We start from the raw sequence: 15338 nt of genomic DNA, 5'->3' as shown, positions 1-15338 counted from the left end.
CCGCCGGAAGGCCAGAGGCGCCGCTGAGCTGGCCCCGTCCCCCAGGGCGCGACGACCCGGCGAAGCTCGCGCTCACGGACCGAGGGTCGCGCGGGCTCTCCGGGCGCCGCCTCCGGGGTCAGGCGCGTGGCGACCCAGGGCCACCTCCCGCCGGACCCTGGCCCTCGAGGTTGCCCCTGGGCTCCAGGAAGGAGGCCAGGGGGTCGCTAGTACTTTGCGGGGGCTACAGAGCGCAAGGGCTAGAGGGGGCCCCCCGGGACCGGCCAGGGTGCGAGGGGGGAATGCGAAGGGGCGCGGAGGCTCCCCCGCCCGCGTCGGAGCACCTGCAGGCTTGCAGAGGCCAGAGGTCGCGCGGCCCCTCCCCGCGCCACCTGGCCGGGGGCGCGGCGCCCAGGAGTTGCGTGAGAAGGGCTTGGAGGCCCGCGCAGCCAACTCGCCGCCCGGGTCCCTGGCTGGGCACGGGTCCCGGCGCAGTCACGCGAAGTGGGGGGAGGGGGCCAGGGGCGCGGCTCTTAAAGGGCCAGGGCCTCGCCCGAGCGTCGCAGGCGCGCGATTGGAGAGGGGGCGAGGCGGGCAAAGGGCCCGGGCTTGCGTGCGGAGCTCGCCTCGGCCTGCGCGTCCCGTCCGCGCTCTGGGTCTACGCCCAAGGCTGCCTCGTCCGACGCCGCGCTGTCCGTGCGAGGCCGAACCCTCCCGACCTGGGGTGTCTGGGGACAAAAGCCGTGTTTGCGTGTCTGGCTCAACCTGTCCCCAGCTCACTCATCACTCCGCCAGCCCCAGCCCCGCGAACGGCGTCGGCGGCGTGGTCCGCACTGGCCCAGGCCCAGAACCCGGCCTCGCCTGCTCCTCACCCACCTCTCCCTTGCGCAAAATAAGTAGCAAGCGCCTACTGTGCGCCAGGCACAGGGGGCCTGCGCCCCGAGGGAGGGAACCAGGTAGAAAGCGAAGGAGCAGGTTGCAATTCAGACAAAGCGGGGTGGTCATCGGGGCGCGTGGATGAAGGCAGCACCTGGTGCAGGCAGCGGCCGGTTTTGGGGTGGAGGTGGGAGTGGAGGGAGCAGAACCAGGGCACTGGAATGGTGCCTCCCCCCCCCCCCCCGTGCACGAGAGACCTAGCAGCAAGGCTGAGGTGGGTGGGTGGGGTCCTGGGGGAGCAGCCCTGCCGTGTGGGGGGAGCCCTTGGCTGAGCAGCACGGGGCTGCCTCTGCGAGCCATGGAGACGCTGCTGGGGTCCGATTGGAGCAAGACCACGCCCATCATTCTGATGACAGCCACCTGAGAGCGAGGGCAGGTGTCGCCAACACCACACCTGTGCACTCAGCCTCTGGCCTGAGTTCCCACCTTCTTTATGCTCCTTCCACCTCCTCCACCAGGCAGCACCCCGAGTGTTTGTTTCAAAAATACAAAACCTCAGCCCGGGGCTGCAGCTCAATAGGCTAATCCTCCGCCTGCGGTGCCGGCACCCCGGGTTCTAGTCCCGGTTGGGGCGCCGGGTACTAGTCCCAGTGGCTCCTCTTCCAGTCCAGCTCTCTGCTGTGGCCCGGGACGGCAGAGGAGGATGGCCCAAATGCTTGGGCCCTGCACCCCATGGGAGACCAGGAGGAAGCACTTGGCTCCTGGCTTCGGATCGGCCATTAGGGGGATGAACCAACAGAAGGAAGACCTTTCTCTCTGTCTCTCTCTCTCACTGTCTAACTCTACCTGTCAAAAAAAAAGTTTTAAAAAAATGCAAAACCTCATTTAAAAAATTATTTATTTATTTATTTACTTATTTATTTGAAAGGCAGAGTTACAAAGAGGCAGAGAGAGAGAGAGAGGTCTTCGACCCACTGGTTCACTCCTCAGATGGCCACAACGGTCAGAGCTGCACCGGTCTGAAGCCAGGAGCCAGGAGCTTCCTCTGGGTCTCCCACATGGGTGCAGGGGCCCAAGGACTTGAGCCATTTTTCGCTGCTGTCCCAGGCCATAGCAGAGAGCTGGATTGGAAGTGGAGCAGCCGGGACTTGAACAGGGATGCTGGCACTGCAGGTGGTGGCTTTACCTGCTATGCCACAGCGCGGACCCCAAAACCTCATTTCAAAATCACCCTCTTGCCTGAGCCCCTCTCGTAGCTCCCACCACCCCGAGAAGGGTTATCAGACTCCTGAGCAGAGCCTGCCGGGCCTCTCCCTCTAACTTTGCACGCTCCTCTCACGCCACCTCCTCCAGGGTGCCTTCCTGGATCCTGTCCTCAGCTGAGATTTGCTTCCAGCCCTTCTCCTTGGCCATCGGACCCTTGCTGTGACATGCCCCCACACACACACAACCTGCCACTTCTTCCTCCGTGCCCTAACGTGGGGAAGAACCAAGTGGGAAGTGGGTCTGTGAGCACCGTCCTGGCGAGACACTGACTTACAGATGGGACACAAGGAAGGTGACATCACCCCCAAAATGCAGGCGACAGGGAACACTTCCAGGGCATCCTCTGCGTCACCACTCACCCCCCCGCTGCCGTGGGGTCCATCCTTTAGTCTCGACTGGAGCTCGAGCTGCCAAGAGGACTGGCTGGTGTGGCAGCCATGGCGGCGAGGCAGGGAGCGAGGCCTGAGCTTCCCCTGGCCGGAGAAACAGTGGCCTGGGCACGGGTGCTGGAGGCCACCGCATGCTGGGGTTCTGGGCATGGGTGCTGGGAGCCCACTGCATGCTGGGGTTCTGGGCATGGGTGCTGGGGGGCCACTGCGTGGTGGGGTTCCTGACCAGGGTCTCAGGAAACCCCATCTCTCTGTAGAAGGTGCATTCCTCACTCACATTCCTCCAAGGGGCTCTTGGCACTGGCTGATTCATTGGCTAAAAAGCCAGTTCTCCCATTTCTCAGCTGGACAAACTGAGGTCAGGAGGGCAAAGGCCAAGGGCACAGCACAGAGCCGGTCCAGGCAGAACCTGGCTCCCAGGCCTCTTGTCCACTAGACAGGGCCCTTGCACCATGATTTACTGGCCCACGGGGGCAGAAGGTGGACGAGCTTGGCCTCTGGACCAGGGTCCCCAGCCCCCAGGCTCCTGGGCAAGAGGCAGCTGCATGGCCTTGTGAGAGGCATGCCCTTTTTGGGAAGGGGGCCCTCACTGGGCACTGGGCAGAGAAGGAGGGAGCTGGGCAGGAGGTTCGAGGACCTTGGCCTGGAGCTGAGCACATTCCTAGGTCAAAGTTCCACGCCTTTGCGTGAGAAGCACTTGGCTAGGGCTCCCCAGGGATCAATACCAGGCACACAAGGGCAGGGCCAGGGGCAGTGGGCAGTGGGGAGGACAGAGGGCTCTGGGTTGGAGGGGCAGAGACCCAGCCCAAGGTCTGGGCTCAGCGGAGTCGTCCAGCCCAGAGCTTTGGGCCAGCACCACTGAGGGCCCTGTGGCAGGGGACTGACAGGAGCCGCCCCCCGAAGAAGAGCCCACGCTGGGTCAGGAAATGCTACAGGAGCAGCCAGGGAGGGGGTTAAAGGCCATCATGGAGTATGAGGAGCATGGACGGGCGTCCCTGCATGGGCTGGGGCTGTGGCTATTTGGGAATCTGGGTGGATGGAGACCTGGGCCATGTCTCCAATTGCGCCTTCATCCCATCTAGTCAACCCAGCTCTGGGTTCTCAGTTCCGTCCCATCCTCCCCTGCCCGTCCACAGAGACCCTTGGCTCCCTGGCTCCTGACTGCTGTAATTAAGGATCTCCCATATCGGTCTTGGCCTAAGCTGTTGTCCTGACATCAGCACGAAGGTGCCCTCTTTCACTCTCAAAGGAGCCTGGCTCGGGGCCGGCGCTGTGGTGTGGCAGGCTAAGGCTCCACCTGCAACGCTGGCATCCCACATGGGTGCCGGTTCAAGACCCGGCTGCCCGGGAAGGCAGTGGAGGATGACCTAAGTCCTAGGGCCCCTGCACCCATGTGGGAGACCTGGAGGAAGCTCCTGGCTCCTGGTTTCAGATCGGCACAGCTCCAGCCATTGCGGCCAGTTGGGGACTGAACCATTGGATGGAAGACCTGTCTCTCTTTCTCTGCCTCTCCTCTCTCTGTGTAACTCTGACTTTGAAATAAATAAATAAATATTAAAAAAAAGAAGAAGAATTCTGACCCTTGGGATCCAGAGCTGTGGTGTAGCAGGTTAAGACTCTGCCTGCAGTGCAGGCATCCCACATGGGCGCCAGTTCAAGTCCCAGCTGCTCCATTTCTGATTCTGCTCCCTGCTAATGGCTTGGGAAAGCAGTAGAAGATGGACCAAGTGCTTGGGGTCCTGCACCCATGTGGGAGACCCTGAAGAAGCTCCTGGCTCCTAGCTTGGCCTGGCCTAGCCAAGGCTGACCAAAGTGGCCATTTTGGGAGTGAACCAGCAGATGGAAGCGCTCTCTCTCTCTCCTTCTCTCTCTGAATCTCTGCCTTTCAAATAAATAAATAAACCTTAAAAAAATTCTGACCCAAGGGGCCAGCCAGGGCGGCTTACCCAGCCGAGCCTCTGAGTGACAGAAGCCAACAAGACCACTCAGGCTGGACAGGCTCCTAAGAGGTCGCTCCTGTTGAACAGCTGGGCCCTGGATAGAATGGCCTCCAACAGGCCCACTCTGGGGGCTCAGCATGTCTGCGGAAGCCCCCACTATGGCTGCCGAGGGCCATGGCAGGGTGGGTCCATTGCGTCTGGGCCCTGTGGGAGCTGTGCTGGAGGCGCCGTGGCTGGGGTGGCCCTGGGACGCCAGCAGAGCCGGGTCCCAGGCGTCTGCTGCCCCTTTGCTCCCTGCTGCCCGAAGCCCTCTGCCCTCCCGCCTGCAGCTGTGCTGAGGCGGAGACCCCGCCCCTTACAGAGGAAGATTCTAGAAACAGGGGAGCAGCCTCCTGACTTCGGCCTGCAGGGCCCTCCCCAGCCGGCTCCCTCACCCCCTGCAGCCCCTCCTCCTCCCCAGGCACAAACCCGGGCCAGTCCCCACCTGTGTCCATCAGCCCAACGCAGTCCCTCACCTGGGGTCGTGCAGAGGGGCCATTTGTGCAGGTGAGAGAGACCAGGAGGGAGGCTGCAGCTCCTGAGCGCTGGCCCAGCAGAGCAGGGGTTCGGGGGGGGCAAAGGCAGAGCCCCCAGAAGGCGGCTGTGGAGAGGCTGCCGAGCAGAGTGTGGCCCACGCAAGGACTGCAGCTGTGGCTCAAGGCTCTCAGGGCTCCTCCGCACTGGCTCTGTGCCCTCCGCCCTGCTGGGGGTCAGGAACTCACCCAGATCTCCCACTCCTGGAGCAGGCGTCCCCACTGCCTCCTGGGGGCTGCATTAGCAGGAATCAGGCGTGGGATGCCAGCAGCTGAACCACCAGGCTTGGCCCCCGCCCCCTAGTTGACTTTTATTTTCAGCCCTGAGAGACCTCAAACATACTTTACATTGAGAGTCGGGAGCAGGAAGTGAGGTACCAGGTCCAACAGGGTCAGTTCAGGGGACCCCCTCCGGCCACGACGGCTTTGGCACCAACCTGGGGGTGCCACGGGTCCTTGTTAGCTGCTTGCCTGCTGGTGCCAGCCCCTCTGTGAAGTCCACGCTGGCCGCTGTAAGGACAGAACACACCCACTGTGCGACCCGCACTGTATTCAAAATCGAGGGAGGGGCTGGCGCGGTGGCCCCGTGGGTGAAGCTGCCGCCTGTGACTCCGGCATTCCACATGGGCACCAGTTTGAATTCCAGCTGCTCCACTTCCGATTCAGCTCCCGGCTAATGCGCCAGGGAAGGCAGCAGAGGATGGCGCAAGTGCTTGGGTCCTGCCTCCAATGCGGGAGACCCAGATGGAGTTTCTGGCTCCTGGCTTCGGCCTGGCCCTGCCCTGGTCGGTGAGACCATTTGGGAAGTGAGCCAGCAGATGGAAGATTTCTTTCTCTCTCTCTCTCTCTCTCTCTTTCTCTCTCTCTCTCTGTCCCCCCATCTGTCTATAACTCTGCCTTTCAAATAAATAAATCTTTTCTAAAAGATCGTTAAAATATTTATTTATTTGAGAGGCAGAGTAACAGAGGAGAGAGAGAGAGAAAGAGAGAGAGAGATCTTCTATCAGCTGGTTCACTCCCCAGATGCCCACAACAGCCAGGGCAGGGCGCAGTGGAAGCCAGGAGTCAAAAATTCCATCCGGGTCTCCCATGTGGGCGCAGGGACCCAAGCACTTGGGCCATCCTCTGCTGCCTTCCCTGGCACATTAGCAGGAAGCTGGATTGGAAGCCGAGTGGCCAAGGCCTGAACCAGCACGCCCATAGCGGATACAGGTGTCCCAGCTTAACCCACTGGGCCACAACAGCTGCGCGCCCCAGGCTGGCCCCTCGAGCCGCATTATGTGGCAGTCACGAGTGGGACTTCACAAGGCGATGTCTTCACAGCGGGGCTGAGAGAAGCAGGCAAGCAGCTAAAGACGGCAACGGCAGGCCAGACTGGGAAGACTCGCGTGAGTGGAGACGGGAGCCCGAGCCGCAAAGGCATCCTGGTGTTGCATTATAAGCAGCTCTGACCCGGAAGCACTGTGTTTCCTTGAGGAGCTTTGCGGGAGGGAGAAGTGATGGGAGGAGGGCAGACGTCCCCCGCAAGGGAACGACAGCACGTGGGAAGGCAGAAGGCAGACCAGAGCGATCCCAGGGCACCTACATCTACCTGCTACACCGCAACGCCGCCCCATGTCTCTCCTCTCTCTCCAACTCTGCCTTTCAAATAAATAAATTAATAATCACACAGAAGCTGTCACAGCCATGAAGAGTCCAATGACTAAATGTCTCCAGGTGTCCTGGACAAGACCCTGGAAGAGAAGAGACGTTACGCAAGCCAAGGGCCTCTGAGTAAACTGTGAACTGTAGTCAGTTCATGAAAGTTCCATTCTGTACCAGCACGGCCTAGCTTGGCCCTTGACCCGTTTTATGTGCACAGCTTTGCCGTCCTACCTTCCCCAGCCTCCAACCCCCGCTGTGCTCTGTCCCATTTCCCATCCTGCCCCTCGACGTCTCCACTGGCTGACCCCACAGCTTCCCCGTATTCAGGGGTGAAAAGCCCAGTTCAGCCTAAAGTAAGATTTGCACCCCATGCCCGACCTAAGGCTGCGCTCCACCCTCTCTCAGACCCAGCCAAGACCTGAGCCTCTCTTAAAGGCCCCTTCCATACAGCGAGCACCTGTACATTCATAGAAGGCTGACGTTCCTCAGACGAGAGAGAGAGAGAGCGAGCGCAGAGAGGCCAGTGCTCTGGCGTAGTGGGCTAAGCCACCGCCTCTGGCGCGGGCATCCTACATGGGCGCCAGTTTGTGTCCCGGTTGCTCCTCTTCCGATCCAGCTCTCTGCTATGGCCTGAGAAAGCAGTGGAGGATGGGCTGAGTCCTTGGGCCCCTGCGCCCACGTGGGAGATCGGGAGGAAGCGCCTGGCTCCTGGCTTCATGTTGGCACAGCTCCTGCCATTGCGGATATTCAGGGAGCAGACCAGCAGATGGAAGACCTCTCTCTCTCTCTCTCTCGCTCGCTCGCTCGCTCTCTGTCTCCCCCCACCCTGTAACTCTGCCTTTCAAATAAATAAAAAATAAATCTTTTTTTTTTAAAGACAGCAGATAGATGTCATCCACTTGGATAACAGGTAGATTGATTGACAGATGACAGGCAGATGATTGCTAGATGGACAAATGGATACATAGAGGGTACATAAATGACAGCAGAGAGCTGACCGACAGATGTTAAATAGATACTAGCAGATAAGTAGATGATGGATCCATAGGAAGACAGATTGATAGGTAGACAGAGGATGGACAGAAAGATAGAAGACAGATGACAGATAAAGATGGTGGATAGATAGGTAGACAGAGGATGGACAGATAATCATCTCTTATTGAGAGATGATTGATAAATGATAATAGATGGATGACAGGGAGCGATGATAGAGCATTTGAAAGCAGGCTGCCGGTGTCACGGCACTCCACCCCTAACCAGCACCCCCCTGTCCCCACAAACCAGGGTACCCCCTCACACCCGTGCTGCTGTGTGCAGAAGGAAGAAGACCAGCCCTCAGCCCAGGATGCCGTCTCCCGGCCACGGTCACGGTCACACGTCCCCAGTTCTCCCGGAGCTGTCCTTGGCAGCCTGTGAGAGATTCTGTGTGCTGGCCGCCTTCCGCACGCCACATCTGCCGCCCCGTCTCCGGAGCAGCCCTTGTCTATTCTGGCCCAGCGATTCTGGCCGGAGCCCTCATGTCGCACGAGCAACCTCATTTGCTCTTTAGTTTCTCACTGTGTCTCCCAGGAGGCAGGAACGTGAGGGAACTTTCTAGAAGGCTCAGGCCAAGATGCGGAGCCGGCTGGTGTCATAGGTTGTTGGGGAGGCGGCACTAGAGGGGCAGCCATGGGCCCCTGGACCAAGTGCCCGCAGGGACCCTCCCTCTGGGGACAGCGCCCACTCCCAGCCCCCTGGCCTGCCCTGGAGGGAAGCGGATCCGCCTGCCCTGGACATCTACTGAAGAGCTGGCCATTACCATGATCCTCTCTGGCCCAGCCCCAGGGAGCTGGCCTGGGGCCTGGGGAGTGGGCGGAGCTGAGGGCTCATGGCCCAAAGCCGAGGGTTGATCCTTCCAACTTTGTTCAGTGATCCAACTTTGATGTCAGGTGACCAGGCCAACCTGATAGGTGGTAGGGAATATAAATGCCCCCTCGGCCGGAGCCTGCCGCCGTGGACAGCCCCCACAGCCCCGCCGATCTGAAGCACCTGCCTCTACAGGTAAGTTGCTCGGCCCTCGGGACTCCCTGCTCTACAGCGATGGGGGGCGGGGGGCCCTGGGTTACCTGGAGGAGGCCTGAGCCCTGGCCTTCGTAACTACGCCAGCTCTGGAGGCCAGTGCCTCCATTTTCCAAGGAGCGGTTTAACCTAGGACATCTCCAAGGGTCCCTCCTCGGAGTGGGGGAGAGGAGAGGAGGGTCCTTGCTAGCCACGAGGGTGGCCTGGCCAAGGCTGCTGCCCAACCCCAGCCTCCCAGGCTGTGATGGACAGGGACTCACTCATCATTGGGGGCGGAGGGAGGCACCCTTCCTGGTATGGACCAGAAGCTGTTTGTTGCAGCCCTGGGACCTCGCCTCCTCCGTGTCACTGGGTGGGGGAGCTCCACATGGCCGGCAGGAAGCCAGCCCTGGTAGGGGCCTGTTGGCACAACCTCCAGAGTGCACGTGCACACACACACACACACACACACAGTGCTGGGGGCCCACCTCAGCGTCCTGGGTACCCACTCTGGGAGTTCGCAGCCTCTGTGGGTTGCAGCAGGCAGGCAGCCAAGCACAGAGCCTGGATGAGGACGCGGATGGAGGAGCAGCTCCGTCCAGACCCTCAGCCCGGCCCCTCCCGCCTCGCCCCTTCTGTTGCTGCAGATGGCGATGTCCCCAGCCGCTCCCCTCTCGGTCACTGAGCTGCTCCTGGTCTCTGCCGTCTTCTGCCTGGTGTTCTGGGCGGTCAGGGCCTCGAGGCCTAAGGTCCCCAAAGGCCTGAAGCGTCTGCCGGGGCCCTGGGGCTGGCCCCTGCTCGGGCACCTGCTGACGCTGGGCAAGAACCCGCACGTGGCGCTGGCGCGGCTGAGCCGGCGCTACGGGGACGTGTTCCAGATCCGCCTGGGCTCCACGCCCGTGGTGGTGCTCAGCGGCCTGGACACCATCAAGCAGGCCTTGGTGCGGCAAGGCGACGACTTCAAGGGCCGGCCTGACCTCTACAGCTCCTCCTTCATCACCGAGGGCCAGAGCATGACCTTCAGCCCAGACTCGGGGCCCGTGTGGGCCGCCCGCCGGCGCCTGGCCCAGGACTCCCTGAAGAGCTTCTCCATCGCCTCCAACCCCGCCTCCTCCAGCTCCTGCTACCTGGAGGAGCACGTGAGCCAGGAGGCCGAGAACCTCATCAGCAGGTTCCAGGAGCTGATGGCGGCTGTGGGGCGCTTCGACCCCTACAGCCAGCTGGTGGTGTCGGCGGCCAGGGTCATCGGGGCCATGTGCTTTGGGCGGCACTTCCCGCAGGGCAGTGAGGAGATGCTGGACGTCGTGAGGAACAGCAGCAAGTTCGTGGAGACCGCCTCTTCCAGCAGCCCCGTGGACTTCTTCCCCATCCTGCGCTACCTGCCCAACCGCCCCCTGCAGAGGTTCAAGGACTTCAACCAGAGGTTCCTGCGGTTCCTGCAGAAAACCGTCCGGGAGCACTATGAGGACTTCGACAGGGTGAGCCCTGGGTGCACCTGCCGAGGGACCCCCCCCCCCCCAGGACCAGCCATGTGGCCCAGGGCCAACCACGCCTCCTCAGAATCCACACCCTTACCGCTTCCCCATCAGGGGCCCTGGGAGACCCGCCAGCACCGTGGGGGGTGCCCTCAGCCTTTGTCCTGCGGGAACCTGAACCCCAACAGTGGCTGATCCCCAGCTCTGCCTTCGCTTCACTTCCCTGTTCACACCGGCCTCTTCCTCCTTTGAAACTGGACCCTGGGTTGTTGGGAGAGGGGTCAAGCCTCCTGCTGTGAGCCCCAGGCAGGGCGGAGGGGGGAGCACCCAAGGACACGCCACCCACCGGGGCCGGCGTTTGGCGCCCTAAGCCCGTGTCCCTTCAGAACAGCATCCAGGACATCACGGGCGCCCTCTTCAAGCACAGCGAAAAGAACTCCAAGGCCAACGGCGGCCTCATCCCCCAGGAGAAGATCGTCAACCTCGTCAACGACATCTTTGGAGCTGGTAGGGGCGGGACCCTGCCCCTCCACCCCCACCCGGTGCCTGCTGGGCACCCACACCCTCGTTCAGCCCCAGGGCCCATCAGACGGCCTCCCAGCCTCACACCGGCTAGCACAGGACACAGGAACCTGGCCCGAGCTGTGCCACCAACTCCCACTGGAAACTCTGCTCCAAGTCCCTCTCCCCCTGCACACCTCAGCTTCCCCACGGAGCGATAAAGAACCCTCTGACCTCTAAGCCTAGCCCCTGTCATGCCGGCAGCTGATGACCAATGTCCCAAGTCCACGCCAAGAAGCCCAGCCCTGCCCCCAGGAAGCTCAGGGGCTGGGGTCAGAGGAAGATACGGCTTGGTCCCTCCCTGGCAGGTGCTTGTTTAACGCAGGTCTCCGTGGTCCTTCCGTCCTTCCTTCCTATCCCCCCCAGGGTTTGACACCATCACCACAGCACTCTCATGGAGCCTCATGTACCTGGTGACCAACCCCAGGAGACAGAGAAAGATCCAGGAGGAGCTGGGTAGGTGGTGCCCTTGACCCTGTGGCTGGGCTTGATCCATCTACAGATGCCTGCTACGCACCTGCTCTGTGAAAGCCCGGATGGACAGTGATGCCCACCCTTGCCCCAAAAATGCTGGGGAGCAGTGGGGCCCCGTGTAGAGTGACACAGGTGCCGAGTGCCACAGTAGCCCTGAGCTCCGTCCGTCGCCCACCCCTGGTGTTCTGCAGACGCTGTGGTTGGCAGGGCGCGGCAGCCCCGCCTCTCCGACAGACCCCAGCTGCCCTACCTGGAGGCCTTCATCCTGGAGCTCTTCCGACACACCTCTTTCGTCCCCTTCACCATCCCCCACAGGTGAGGCGGCCATCTTGCCCGCCCCAGGCCTTGCCAGGAGAAAGCCACACCCAGATCACAGCGCTCCCTCCGCTCTGCCCCCATCCCCTCCCTGCCAGCACCCTCGCCCCAGCCCAGCAGCCTCCAACGGTGCTGGTGTAGGACCCGGAGTGACCCCCACCCTCTCCTCGGCTCCTACAGCCCTACCTCTGCCCCGCAGCCAATCCCGACACAAACCTGCCCTCCGGGAGTATCTTGCACTCACCTGGCGGGTCCAGCCTCTCTGCTGTCTGCCAGGACCTAACAGCCGCCGAGCCTTGATTACGTCCTGAAATTGAACGAAATCAAGGGAGTTAGTGAACGCTGACTTCAGCAGCAAGCAAGAGGCTGTTGTGGTGCAGCAGGCTAAGCTGTGACTTGCAATGTCAGCGTCCCATATCAATGCCTGGTTCAAGTCCCGGCTGCTCCACTTTTTTCTTGAAAAAAAATTTTTTAAGATTTTATTTATTTTATTTGAGAGTTAGAGTTACAGACAGTGAGAGGGAGAGACCAAGAGAAAGGTCTTCCGTCCATTGGTTTATTTATTTATTTATTTGAGAGGTAGAGTTACAGACAGAGAGAGGGAGAGACAGACAGAGAGGTCTTCCATCTGCTGGTTCACTCTGCAAATGGCCACAACAGCCAGAGCTGAGCCAATTTGATCTGATCCGAAGCCAGGAGCTAGGAGCCTCCTCCAGATCTCCCAGGTGTGCAGGGGACCAAGCCCTTGGGCCACCCTCTACTGCTTTCCTAGGCGATAGCAGAGAGCTAGACTGGAAGAGGAACAGCCGGGACTAGAACCAGCGCCCATATGGGATGCCAGCGTTGCAGGTGGAGGCTTAGCCCACTATGAGATAGAGCCAGCCCTGGCTGCTCCACTTCTGATCCAGCTCCCTACTAATGTGCCTGGGAAGGCAGCGGATGGTGGTCCAACTCCTTGGGCCCCTACTATCTATATGATCTTCCATCTGTTAGTTCACCTCCAAACAACCACAATAGCCTGGGGCTGGGTCCTGCCAAAGCCAGGAGCCAGGAGCTTCATCCTGGTCTCCCACATGGGTGTAGGGCCCCAAGCACCTGGGCCATCACCTGCTGCCTTCCCAGGTACATTTGCAGGGAACTGGATCAGAAGTGGAGCAGCAGAATCTCAACTGGCTGCACCACAATGCCGGCTCCAGGAAGGGCCAAATGCGTGCTGAGCGCAGAGTTCAGCAAACTCGCTTTGAAGACAGGAGCTGGGGGAAGGGGAGGCAATTTCATCCCGCCTGCCAGGGTGGGGCCCGTGACTACATGGTGGGGGCGCTGGGACACAGTGGGCACGGGAGTGAGACTGCCCCAGCCCGGAGCCGGACGGAGCCCTCTTCCCTCCACAGCACCACCAGGGACACCACACTGAACGGCTTCCACATTCCCAAGGAATGCTGCATTTTCATAAACCAGTGGCAAATCAACCACGACCCGTGAGTACGCGTCCCTCGTGGAAAGACAAGCACAGCTTCGGTAGTCGGGAGGCTGTTTTGCCTGCTCAGAGCAGGTACGGGGAAGGAAGGAGGCGGCACCTGCTACGTAGCCTGTCCAGATGGCCAAGCTCGGTCCATGTTTCTCAGACGTTAGTGCACGCAAGAGTCGGCCAGTGGGCCAAGTGTCTAGCCTGGTGGTTAGGACGCCTGCGTAGCTGAGTTTGATTTCTGGATCCAGCTCCTGGCTCCAGCTTCTCACTAGTGCAGACCCTGGGAGGCAGTGGAGATGGATCAAGTGGTTGGGTTCCTGCCACCTGCGTGGGGGACCTGGAGGAGGCTCCTGGCTCCTGGCTGTGGCCCAGCCCAGCCCTGGGCATTGCAGCCTTTTGGGGAGTGAACAAACAGATGGAAGCGCTCTCTCACTCTTTCTCTCTCTTGCTCCCTACCTTTCTTTGTGCAACTCTGACTTTCAAATGAATAAGTCTTTTTTCAAAATAGAGCTGGGCGGGAAGCTTGCTCCATATTCTGGCCCCAGCCCCCAGAGCACATCTCACAGGTAAGGCGGAGCCCCTTCTGGTGTGAATGGGCCTCCTCCTCTCCTGGGGATGCCCCACTGAGTCCATGGGCAGAGGACTTGTAACTTACCAGCCAACCTGGGACACTCTTGCGATGGAAGGTGCTATCAATATTGTGCTATTAACGACTACTCTGAAATAAGGGCATGAACCCAGTCACACTGCTGAGTCCCCTCGCCAGAGGCGTGGAGTTAAACACATTTTAATTTACTTTAAATAAAGCAAAAAAAATTGATATTAAAAAGCACTATCTTCAAGGCTATTTTTTTAACGTTTATTTTTGTCTACTTGATAGAGCAACACAGAGAGAGAGAGAGAGAGAGCGCGTGCGCAAGGGAGCGAGGAAGGCGGATCTTCCATCTGCTGGCTCACTCCCTAAACGCCAGCAACAGCCTGGGCCGGGGGCGGGCCAAGTCAGGAGCCTGGAGCCCCATCCTGGTCTCCCGTTTGTGTAGCGTTGTCGCCGTCTTCCAGAGCACACTAGCAGGAAGTTGGATGCGACGTGGAGGAGTGGGAACTCGACCCACAACTAAGCCGTCTGTGCCACAACGCCCAGCCCCAGGATAATCGTGTGAAAGAAAGCTTTATAAAAGAAAGAAACGTCAGAGTTCAGTTTGGGGGCAGGATTTGGTACAATGCTTAAGACAGGAACGCCGCATCCCATATCCGTCCCATACTGGAGTGCCTGGGTTCAAGGCCTAGTTCCAGCTTCCTGCTACCGGGCACCCTGGGAGGCAGCGGGTGATGGCTCAAGTCCTTTGATCTCTGCCACCCACGTGGGAGATCTGGGTGGCGTTCTGAGCTCCTGGCTTCAGCCTGGCCCAGCCTCGGCTATTGCAGACAATTCGGGGAGTGAACCAGGGTCAGCTCTCCTGCCTTCCTCTCGCAGGCAGCTGTGGGGGGACCCGGAGGAGTTCCGGCCCGAGCGATTCCTCACGGCGGACGGCGCGGCCATCAACAAGCCCCTGAGTGAGAAGGTCACGCTCTTCGGCCTCGGCAAGCGCAGGTGCATCGGGGAGACCCTGGCCAGGTGGGAAGTCTTCCTCTTCCTGGCCATCCTGCTCCAGCGGCTGGAGTTCAGCGTGCCACCCGGCGTGCCCGTGGACCTGACCCCCATCTACGGGCTGACCATGAAGCACCCGCGCTGTGAGCATGTCCAGGCTCGCCCACGCTTCTCCGACCAGTGAGGGCGGCCGGGGGCGGGGCTGCGGCGGTCGCTCTGGGGGCTCGGCCGCCCTCTCCTGCTCTTCTTCACAGTAACTTCCTCCGCAATGCCCCGCCCCGTCCCCAGAACCCCACCCTCCCCTGCCGCCCAGCCCTGGGCAGCGGCGGCTCTACTTTCTGCCTGCAGCTTCCTTGCCCTGCGCCCACCCTGTCAATGGTCTTGTGGCTGGCTACTTTCCCAGAGCGCAAAGCTCCCCAGGCCCGGGGCTACATCCCAGGCTCAGTGGCCAGCTCCTCTCTGCTCTGGCTCAAGTCTTGAACACGTGAAGCGCCTGGGGAGGAAGGGGCCCAACCCAGATGAAGCTCCTGGCTTCTGCCCTGCCCGGCCCTGGCTGTTACGTCCATTTGGGGAGTGAACCAGCAGATGGAAGATCTCTCTCTCTCTCTCTCTCTCTGCCTCTGCTTCTCTGTAACTCTGCCTTTCAAATAAATAAATATTAAAAAAAAATCAGTATCAAGTGTGAAAGTCAACCCAGAGAGCGAGAGAAAAGGTTTACAGAGTATGCACCTGATAAGAAACCGATATCCAGACC

At 60.4% G+C, this 15338-nt stretch overlaps 1 protein-coding gene across 1 annotated transcript; it reads left to right on the top strand.

Moving 5' to 3' along the window:
- The first annotated feature begins 8677 nt into the window (after positions 1-8677).
- LOC100328937 (cytochrome P450 LM4) lies at positions 8678-15011 on the top strand. Its single transcript, NM_001171121.1, is given in 7 exon segments — positions 8678-8706; positions 9351-10181; positions 10565-10685; positions 11106-11195; positions 11405-11528; positions 12920-13006; positions 14471-15011. Coding segments are annotated over 6 exon segments (1551 nt in total). The 5' UTR covers positions 8678-8706; the 3' UTR covers positions 14769-15011.
- The last annotated feature ends 327 nt before the right edge of the window (positions 15012-15338 follow it).

Source organism: Oryctolagus cuniculus, chromosome 12 (assembly GCF_051225735.1).
Source record: "Oryctolagus cuniculus isolate XC-2025 breed Fujian yellow rabbit chromosome 12, ASM5122573v1, whole genome shotgun sequence".
Taxonomy (NCBI): domain Eukaryota; kingdom Metazoa; phylum Chordata; class Mammalia; order Lagomorpha; family Leporidae; genus Oryctolagus; species Oryctolagus cuniculus.
This window is presented reverse-complemented; position numbering and strand designations above follow the sequence as displayed.